The sequence below is a fragment of the Mandrillus leucophaeus genome, unplaced genomic scaffold (assembly GCF_000951045.1).
Source record: "Mandrillus leucophaeus isolate KB7577 unplaced genomic scaffold, Mleu.le_1.0 Scaffold14, whole genome shotgun sequence".
NCBI lineage: Eukaryota > Metazoa > Chordata > Mammalia > Primates > Cercopithecidae > Mandrillus > Mandrillus leucophaeus.
Genome location: NW_012101365.1, coordinates 2,404,674 through 2,415,560, shown reverse-complemented (window position 1 = coordinate 2,415,560; position 10,887 = coordinate 2,404,674). Strand labels below are relative to the sequence as shown.

Sequence of the window (10,887 nt, the reverse complement as noted above, 5' to 3'; positions counted from 1 at the left end):
GTGCCTGTAGTCCCAGCTACTTGGGAAGCTGAGGCAAGAGAATCGCTTAACCCGGGAGCCGGAGGTTGCAGTGAGCTGAGATTGCGCCACTGCATTCCAGCCTGGGTGACAAGAGTGAGACTCTGTCTCAAAAACAAAAAATTATTTATTTTATTTATTCATTTATTTATTTTGGGGACAGAGTCTCGCTCTGCCACCCAGGCTGGAGTGCAGTGGCATGATCTCTGCTTACTGATGCCTTGGTCTCCCGGGTTCAAGCAATTTTGCCTCAGCCTCCTGAGTAGCTGAGATTATAGGCATGCACTAACATGCCCAGCTATTTTTTGTATTTTTAGAGGAGACGGGGTTTCACCATGATGGCCAGGCTGGTCTCAAACTCCTGACCTCAGGTGATCCACCCGCCTTGGCCTCCCAGCATGCTGGGATTACAGGCATGATCCACCGTACCCAGCCAAGCTTATAATTTGCACATAAAAGAATAGAAGTTTCTTCTCTAGGTAAGTTCCAACCAGTTTAGGACAAAAGATCTAAAAACACTACCACCAGGGAACACCTATTAAAAGATCAAATCTAGGCCAGGTGTGGTGGCTCATGCCTATAATCCCAGCACTATGAGGGCTGAGGTGGGTGGATCACCTGAAGTCAGGAGTTTGAGACAAGCCTGACTAACATGGTGAAACCCCATCTCTACTAAAAAATATATATACACACATATATACACACACACACACATATATATATTTATAATATATATACATATATATATATATAAAAATTAGCCAGGCGTGGTGGCAGGCACCTGTAACCCCAGCTATTCGGGAGGCGGAGGGATTCCTGGAACCCAGGAGGCAGAGGTGGCAGTGAGCTATGATTGTGCCATTGCACCCCAGCCTGGGCGACAGAGTAAGACACATTCTACCTGTCTGCAGTTTTCAATCAGTCCCACTCATAGCTGTCCCCACGGACAGCTCAGGACCACCATAACTTTAAGAAAATCTCTAACACAAAGGAACAAAATAAACAGCAAAAAAAAAAAGCAACTTGCAGGAAACAGAAGCCTTGGAGGAACAGGAAAACTTAAAAATTAGGCTGGGCACGATGGCTCCTGCGTGTAATCCCAGCACTTTTGGAGGCCGAGGTGGGCAGATCCCTTGAGGTCAGGAGTTTGCAACCAGCCTGGCCAAAATAGTGAAACCTTGTCACTACTAAAAATTAAAAAGTTAGCCAGGTGTGGTGGCGCAGCTGTAGTCCAGCGACTTGGGAAGCTGAGGTGGGAGGATCACTTGAACCCAAGAGGTGGAGGATGCAATGAGCTGAGATCACACCACTGCACTCCAGCCCGGGCAACAGACCGGGACTCCATCTCAAAAAAAAAAAAATCTTTTTTTTTAAAATTGGTCGGGCATGGTGGCTCACACCTGTAATCCTAGCACTTCAGGAGGCCAAGGCAGGTGGATCACTTGAGGTCAGTTCTAGACCAGCTTGGCCAACATGGTGAAATCATCTCTACTAAAAACACAACAATTATTGTGTTTTTACAAGTGTGCATTACCACACCTGTAATCCCAGCTACTTGGGAGGCTGAGGCAGGAGAATCACTTGAACCCAGGAGGCAGAGGTTGCAGTGAGCTGAGATTGCGCCACTGCACTCCAACCTGGACAACAGAGTCAGAGCCTATCTCAAAAAAATAAAATAAAATTTTAAATTATCATTATTATGTTGAAAGAGATAAGAGAAAAATAGATATAGGACCTATGAAACAAAAACAGGATATTATATTTTTAGAAGAGCATTCAGAACAAAAAAGATAAATGAGATAGATATGAAAAGATGAGTCTGGGAAGGCCAACATTCCAGAAAAAATGATTAAAGAAATGTCCCAGGGAGGAAATGAGCTTCCTGACTGATAAGTACCCAACACAATATATGAAAATAAACCCACAAAAAATAAAAAAAATTAACAAAAAATAAAAAATTAAAATAAACCCACAAGGCAAGCCATTGTGATTTCTGAATACAGAGGACAAAGGACAAAAATCTTAAAGCTTAAAAAAAAATTGCACAGGAGTTCTCAACAGTGATCCTGACAAGTAAAAGACAATAGAGCAAACATTTTTAAATTCTGAAGGAGGGCTGGGTGCGGTGGCTCAAGCCTGTAATCCCAGCACTTTGGGAGGCCGAGACGGGTGGATCACGAGTTCAGGAGATCGAGACCATCCTGGCTAACACGGTGAAACCCTGTCTCTACTAAAATACAAAAAAAATTAGCCGGGCGAGGTGGCAGGCGCCTGTACTCCCAGCTACTCAGGAGGCTGAGGCAGGAGAATGGTGTGAACCCGGGAGGCGGGGCTTGCAGTGAGCTGAGATTCGGCCACTGCACTCCAGCCTGGGCAACAGAGCCAGACTCCGTCTCAAAAAAAAAAAAAAAAAAAAATCTGAAGGAAAAATATTTCAAAGCTAGAATTCTATACCCAGCCATTTGATCAATTAAATGTGAGGGTAAAATAAAGGCCTTTTTAAACAGGTATGGTCTCATTTTCATGACTCTCTTCTTAGGAAGCTACTGGAGAATATGATCCAACAAAAGGTGGGAGTAAACCAAGATACAGGGAGGCACATAAGCCAGGAAACATAGAATCCAACACGAGAGAGGCAAAGGGGGTCCCGGAGGATGATAGTAAAGGAATATCCGAGGATGACAGCAGTTCACCATATACGGTATACCAAACAAGCAGACCACATGGTAGGAACGCAAAGGCTCTGGGAAAGAAAATCCTGAGTAGGTGAAGTGTACAGAATATGTATGAAGATTTATACCTTGAGCACACACTTAGAAAGGCTGTGCATAGAAACAGTAAGAAAAAGAATCTAAGTTTCCCAAAGTGGGAAAATGAATTGATAGATTCCTAAAGCGATAAAGTCAAGAACAGCGCATAATATGTTATTTAGAAATAAGGAAGTTGGCTAGGCGCAATGGCTCATTCCTGTATTCCCAGCACTTTGGGAGGCCGAGGTAGGCAGATCGCTTGAGCTCAGGAGTTTGAGAACAGCCTGACCAACGTGGCAAAACCCCATCTACAAAAAATACAAAAGTTAGCTGGTTGTGGTGGCACACATCTGTAGTCCCAGCTATTTGGGACACTGAGGTGGGAGGACTGCCTAAGCCTCAGAGGTTGAGGCTGCAGTGAGCTGTGAATTGTGCCACTGAGCTCCACCCTGGGAGACAGACCCTGTCTCAAAAAAAAAAACAAAACAACAAAATAAATAATTTTTTTAAAAAGCTGGGCCGGGCGCGGTGGAGATGTGTATAAGAGACAGGGTGAAACCCTGTCTCTACTAAAAAAAAAAAAAAAAATTAGTCGGGCATGGTGGCAGGTGCCTGTAGTCCCAGTTACTAGGGAGGCTGAGGCAGGAGAATGGCGTGAACCCCGGGGGCGGAACTTGCAGTCACTCAGGAGGCTGAGGCAGGAGAATGGCGTGAACCCGGGAGGCGGAGCTTGCAGTGAGCTGAGATCCAGCCACTGCACTCCAGCCTGGGCGACAGAGCAAGACTCCGTCTCAAAAAATAAAAAAATTAAAAAAAAATAAAAAGCTGATGGGAAAGAGGACTGAAATAAGTCATATGCAACAAAATGTTAACAGAGATAGTTTTGGGTGGAAAGATATGGGTTAGTAATAAGTTTTTCTATATTTTTCCCACTTTTTTTTTTTTTTTGAGACAGAGTCTCACTCTGTTGCCCAGGCTGGAGTGCAGTGGCACGATCTCAGCTCACTGCAAGCTCCGCCTCCCGGGTTCACGCCATTCTCCTGCCTCAGCCTCCTGAGTAGCTGGGACTACAGGCGCCTGACACCACGCCCGGCTAATTTTTTGTATTTTTAGTAGAGATGGGGTTTCACCGTGTTAGCCAGGATGGTCTCCATCTCCTGACCTTGTGATCTGCCTGCCTCGGCCTCCCAAAGTGCTGGGATCACAGGCATGAGCCACCACGCCTGGCCTATTTTTCCCACTTTCTACAATCATATTATTATTATTTAGAAAACTACATTTTCTGTAATTAGAGATTACTCTGGATTTTGTAAAGAAAAATGTGGTTCCTGTACCAGATCTTGGAGAAGAGCACGCCTCTGGAAGTCACGGGATATCCAAAGCTGTCTGTCAGATGTCAGGTGGGCTATGATACCTGCAGCAAAATAGCTGACTTCCATTTCCCTGCTACAGAGTAAACTGTTGATATGCTTCAGCGCATCTTCGGTCACCAGCTTGGAAGAGAGCTCTCTGATTTCTGCTATGTTGTTCTACAGGTCAGATGGAGCAGAGAACCCCAGAGACGAGAAGGGAGGGGAGAATCAGGAATTGGCTTTTTTCACTTTCCTGCTTCTCAGGTCAGATACATCCAGAACACTTACTCCTGTACCCACCTCCGCCTCAAGCTAGCCTAAAGCCCACAATCCAACTCCCTTGATGAGGATGATCATTAACAACAGTCACTAAATAGGTACTTACTAAGTGCCAGGCACAGTACTAGATAAACAATTGTCTTTTTATCTATCTTATCTTATTTAATCTTTAAAATACTACAACAAAGAAATGTGACACTAAGCATGACAAACTTGTCACGTTCACACTGCTAATAACTGGATGAACTAGAGTACAAATCAAGGTCTAACTCAAATACTTAACATTACTGAAAGTCTGCTCAAGGTTACGTTATCTCTTAATAATAACAATGAAAGTCAGGCAGTATTTTCTTTATTTTATATGTTACACTAATTTTCTACGCTGTGTAACAAATTACCACAAACTTAGTGGCGTAAAACAATACGCATTTATGATTCCCTGGTTTCTGTGGGGCAGGAGTCTCGGCATGACTTAGCTAGACCCTCTTCTCTGAGATCTCACAGGGCTGCAATCAAAGTGCTGGCTGGGCTGCATTTTCACCTGGAGGCTCCACTGGGGGAGAGTTTACTGCCAGCCTCACTCAGACTGCTGGCAGAATTCATTTCCAGTGGCTGCAGGACTGAGTGATTCAGTTTCTCGCTGGAGACCACGTTCAGCTCCTAGAAGCTGCCCCAAGTTCCTTAAACTGTGGGTTCCTCCCTCCTCCAACCACTTACTTCATGACTGTTTGCTCCGTCAGGGCCACAGAGAGTCCCTACAGTGGGCCTGCTAGCAGGACAGATTACATATATATAAATATATAGCAATGTAATCATGGGAGTGATATCATCTCTGCCATATTCCCTTGGCTAGAATCAAGAAACAGGTCCTGCCCACACTCAAGGGTAGGGGATGTCAGTCTCAGGAGGCTGGAATCACTGGGAGAATCTGTCTACAAAAATGAAAAACCAAAGGTTTAATGAGGTGAAACAGTGAAAGTAAATACAGCAGTTTGTGTTAGTGTTAACTGCTGCTTCTGATGAACCATTCAGGAAAGCACACCCTAGCCACGACTATATTGAGGCACATAGGACACTAAAGATTGAAGCAGATATTGAGATGTCCCCCGGTGCCTGTTTTACCCAAGACCAGCTATATCCCTCATCAACGCATGATTTCAGTGTTAAGTCTACCATGTTACCCCCTAACAAGACATTCTTAGCACAACTGACAGGGACACCACAGGTGAGTCCCAAGATTTTTCTTGTAAATCCTCACATTCTGGATCTCTCAAAAAAAAGAAAGAAAGTGGGCTGGGTGTGGTGGGTCACACCTGTAATCCCAGCACTTTGGGAGGCCAAGGCAGGCAGATCACGAGATCAAGAGATTGAGACCATCCTGGCCTCTCTTTTGGTAGAGACAGTGAAATCCTGTCTCTACTTAAAAAGTACAAAAATCAGCCGGGCGTGGTGGTGCATGCCTGTAATCCCAGCTACTCGGGAGGCTGAGGTGGGAGAATCACTTGAACCCTGGAGGCAGAGGTTGCAATGAGCCAAGATCGCACCATTGCACTCCAGCCTGGGTGACAAGAGCAAGACAAAAAAGAAAAAAAAAAAGAAAAGTGGACAATCTTTTAGGTCAGCTAGTAAGATATGTAGAATTGTTTAGGATATATGAGGCATCAATTCAACTTTCTGGCATTATTTCCCATTCCTTTTCACCTTCCTACTTTTTCCCCAAATTCTAACCATTCCATTTTACAGAGTTCCTCAATGATTACACTTATTTATTACATTATAAATAATCTTCCCTAGCCAAAAATGACTTTGTCCCTTCTTTATACTTTTCCGTACCTTCCAGATTTCCAGTATTAATCATTTATTCCTCTCTGTGAGGCCTTTCACATCTACTTTGTTGTGAGTCCTGTATGTGTGAGATACATGAAGATAGGGCACAGTCCCTCCATGAGTTCAGGACCAAGGCTCCCAATGGACTCAGTGCCTCTCTTGCAGCACTCACTTGTCAGTTGTAAATCAGACACCTATTTGTACACATGTCTAACACTGCCTTCCCGAAGTTATGAGCAACATCACCTTGACATATTTCATGCATCTGTGTCTTTCCAATGCATACGGCATGGCAAAGTGAAGGTGCTTACTATATGTCTTTATTACTTACTGAAAAATCTTCACCTTTAGCTCTAGGAAACAAAGAAATGTCTCAATTGTAGAATACCTTGATTGAGAGGCAGTATATAAGTATCAACAAAGAAATTGCTAAAAAAAATGGACTGCCTGGATAAAGCAGTATAGTAAACTGATTAGTATCAGAGGGTCTGGAGCCAGACTGCCTGAGTGGTGTTTTTTTTTTTTGTTTGAGCAGAGTTTCGTTCTTGTTGCCCAGGCTGGAGTACAGTGGCACGATCTTGGTTCACCTCAACCTCTACCTCCCAGGTTCAAGCGATTCTCCTGCCTCAGCCTCCCAAGTAGCTGGGATTACAGGCATGTGCTACCATGCCCAGCTAATTTTTGTATTTATTTTTAGTAGAGACAGGGTTTCGCCTTGTTGGCCAGGCTGGTCTTGAACTCCTGACCTCAGGTGATCCACCCACTTCGGCCTCCCAAAGTGCTGGGATTACAGGCATGAGCCACTGTGCCCGGCCGAGTTTGAGTTCTAATTAGGATAAACTGCATTTCTGAGACAGATTCTCTATGAAACGTGGATAACAGTGTATGGTAGAATACAAAAATAACACAACCTTTCCTATCCCTGTATATACTCCCCATAGCAATGTGACTTTACTGCCTTTCATCTGGGTTTAAATATATAATCTGTGTTGTCCTATGAAACATTAGCAAGGTGACACAAGCAGAGGTTTAAAAAGCAGTTGGATAGTGGGGCCTGCCCTCTGAGACTGCCACGTGGAGAAGCCCGTGGACAAAAAGCCTGCCAGCTGGTAAGCAGCCCCAACTGTCAGACATGAGAGTCAGGCCTTCTTAGACCCTCCAGCCCCAGTCAAGCCACCAGATGACTGCAGTTACATAAGTGACCCCACATGAGACCAGACAGACCAGAAGAACTTTACAGCTGAGCTGAGCTCAAACTACTGACCCACAGATTCATAAGTAAATTAAACGGCTACTGTTTTAAGCCACTAAGCTATAGTTTGTTCACAACAATAGATAACTGATACACAATGGTATTTACTCTGTAGGACTAATGTAAAGATTAAATGAGTTTATACATGTAAATTGCTTACAATAGTGCCTAGCATACAGTAGGTACTATATAAGTGTTAGGTTTTGTTTTCAAGCAATTAAAATTAATTCAAAACAATTCACCTTACCAAAAGACCAAGTACTTTGCTTTGTATTGCTGACTCTGAAAACGTCTGTCAAAAAAATATATATATACAGGTTACTTTATCATGAAGAAAAGAACTTTACATATAAATTCAATCCTGTCGTCCCACCTCCAAGACTTGGATGAAGATTTCCAATCCTTGATTTTCAATAAAGTGCTTGCAGGCAGCTGGAGACCCATCTGTAAGATTCCAAAGTGCTTTCAAAGTAAACAAGAGGGTGACATCATCTAAATTCTTAGTAGTCTTTTGTTTTACTATTGCTAGAAGTTCCTAAAAACCAAAGAGACAGGGAGTTAGATGCTGTAATGAATAATCAATTGCAGTATAAAGAAAGCATTGTTAAGATGCATCAAACCTCGGTTCTAAACCCAAGTTCTGCCACTTAGTAGCTTTGTGATCTATTTTCTTTCTATAAAATAAATTACAACTACTTTTTACAGTTTTTGTGAGGATTAAATGAAAAAAATTTAAGTTTAGTGAGCACTTAGTCCAGTTCTTGGTATATGGTCATTAAGTTCATAATCAAGTACATTATTAGCTATTCCATTATTTTTATTTAGAACACTTACTCAACACCTTCTTTAAACCAAGTACAAAAAAAAAAAGTGGGCCAGGCGCGGTGGCTCACGCCTGTAATCCCAGCACTTTGGGAGGCCAAGGCGGGCGGATCACGAGGTCAGGAGATCGAGACCATCCTGACTAACACTGTGAAACCCCGTCTCTACTAAAAACACAAAAAAATTAATCGGGCGTGGTGGCGGGTGCCTGTAGTCCCAGCTACACGGGAGGCTGAGGCAGGAGAATGGCGTGAACCCGGGAGGCAGAGCTTGCAGTGAGCCAAGATCCCGCCACTGCACTCCAGCCTGGGCGACAGAGCGAGACTCCGTTTCAAAAAAAAAAAAAAAGTAGAAGTCAGACAAAAAAAAGTTGACTTTTTAAAATTAAAAAGTTGACTTTTTAAAATTAAAAAGTTAAAATTTTTTAAAATTAAAAAGTTGACTTTTTAAAATTAAATAAAAGAATTTTAAATTTTGGTTAATTATCTGATGGAAACACATAAAAGCCTAAAATTTAGGCTTTAGGAAGGGTGGGAGAAGGGAGCCTCCATACAAAAATAATATGTAACTGAGGTCAGAAGAAAAAGAGGATAAACCAGCCCAATAAGAAATGGGGACAGGCAGGAATGGGGCTCAGGGGAGAGGGGAGGAAGCACATGCCAAGCGAAGTTTGGGGCAGGAAAGTCTGCTGCTCTAAGCCACTGAGCAGGTCAGTGGGGCTAGAACACCAGGACAGCGTTCCATCACATGACCTCACATCCTGAAGAGGCCACTGGTTCACTTTAACAGACTGCAAAGTACCATTTGAGATCAACATTTCTAGAAAGAAGTCAAGCTAGTATTTACAGCCTCTTTCAATATCAGACTGTCATGCGAGAGGAAAAAGACAATTTTCACTTTAACCAGCTGATGAAAAGATACATAAAATATAACAAAGCACCAAACAAATCAGAATGTGTATTTTCAAGAAGAATGAGACCACCTCAAATATTCTGCCCAATCAGTTGAGAATGTGTCAAGAGACTTCATCACAAAAATAAATCTGTGAAAGTCAAGAGGAGAAGAAAAGAGTGGCAGATGAGACGGGTGCACTCACCTAGGCAGCTAGTTAGATGAATGAGAGCAAGACCAGGAGCCGGGGAAGTGAGCCTGTCCCTGAGCGTATCACAGTGGCCAGGCCCTTGATCACACAATTTAGCTTAATGATACTCAAAATAACTATGCACTGTTACTACTATGACAGATGTCATTTTTTCAACTGAGACTCGTTTTCCAGATGAAAAATCTAAGACACAGAGGAGACTTATCCGTTGTTATATGACAAGTGCCTAGCCTGCTCGCTTTACCTGTACCTTATCTAGTCCTGTTACCCCTCCCAGCAACTTTATGTTCCTCGGATATGTTCGTCTATAACATTGTATGGCAAAACTCCTATCTGAGTTAAACGTAACTATCAGTTACTTCATAACTCCCAACATTCAACATATTAATGTTGAAAAAGACTGAGTTCACCTGGTCTCAATTTCAACATCTGCTCATAAATTTCAAAAGAGCACTTAACTGTATTTGTCAGTACTACTTTATCTCCTAATGAATTTTCTCCAAAGACTACTACTACTTCTCTCTCTTCAAACTTGAATCACCATCTTCTCACTCCCCTCATTTGATTTCTTCATCTTCTTTTTCATTGAGAAATACACCCACTCTTCCTAACAAAAGCTACCAACCTACTTGCACTTGCATCAATATACTCTGCCTTCCCTTCTGCTCCAATCTAAAGCCAACATCTTTACTTTTACTCTAAACCCAATTTCTGCACATACAGAGATTCAGCACCAAAATTATTTCCTTTTATTTTGCTTGTGGCACCAACTTCTCCCTCTTTAGAACTCTTCTCGTGGGCACAAAATATGTCTTAATGTAGTCGATCTTTTTAAAGACTGACCCCACCTCTGCTTTCCCTCTCATTAAATTATATCAAAAAGTTACATCCATTTCTCACCTCCCATTTGCTATTTCATCCTGCTCCAATCAGGTTTTGGCCTACCACCCCACTGAAATAAGCAAGTTGACTAATGACTTCCTCTCACCAAATCCAATGGTCAGCTCTGTCCTCATGTCACTCCACCACTCAGTAGTATTTGATATAATGGCCCAATTTTTCCTGAAACATTCCTCTTGGATTCTAAAACACCCTCTCTTGGTTTTGCTTCTAATGCACTTTGGATGCTCCTGCTCAATCTCCTTTTCTGGTTCATCCTTCCCCCCGCCCCGCCCAGTAAACACGCACATCTAGGAGAGACTGTAGGTTCAATTCCAGACTACCACAATAAAATAACAAATAACAAGTTACACAAATTTGTTTTCCCACTGCCTACAAAAGCTATATTTACACTATAATGTAGTCTGCTAAGTGTGCAATAGCACTATGTCTAAAAAACAATGTGGATACCCTTTTTTTTGAGACAGTCTCACTGTGTTGCCAAGGCTGGAGTATAGTGGCATGATCTCAGCTCACTTCAATATCCACTTCCCGGGTTCAAGGGATTCTCCTGCCTCAGCCTCCCAAGTAGCTGAGATTACAGGC

General features: G+C 42.7%; 1 protein-coding gene across 1 annotated transcript in view; it reads right to left on the bottom strand.

The window, feature by feature from the left end:
* The window catches only part of ZYG11A (zyg-11 family member A, cell cycle regulator), a 59,425-nt gene that overhangs the window by 11,432 nt on the left and 37,106 nt on the right, over positions 1 to 10,887 (bottom strand). Inside the window, exons 9-11 of the mRNA XM_011973882.1 lie at positions 7,852 to 8,013; positions 7,726 to 7,770; positions 4,103 to 4,297 (exon numbers count right to left, since the gene is read on the bottom strand). Coding sequence (XP_011829272.1) covers positions 4,103 to 4,297; positions 7,726 to 7,770; positions 7,852 to 8,013 — 402 coding nt within the window. The remainder of the gene's footprint in view (positions 1 to 4,102; positions 4,298 to 7,725; positions 7,771 to 7,851; positions 8,014 to 10,887) is intronic.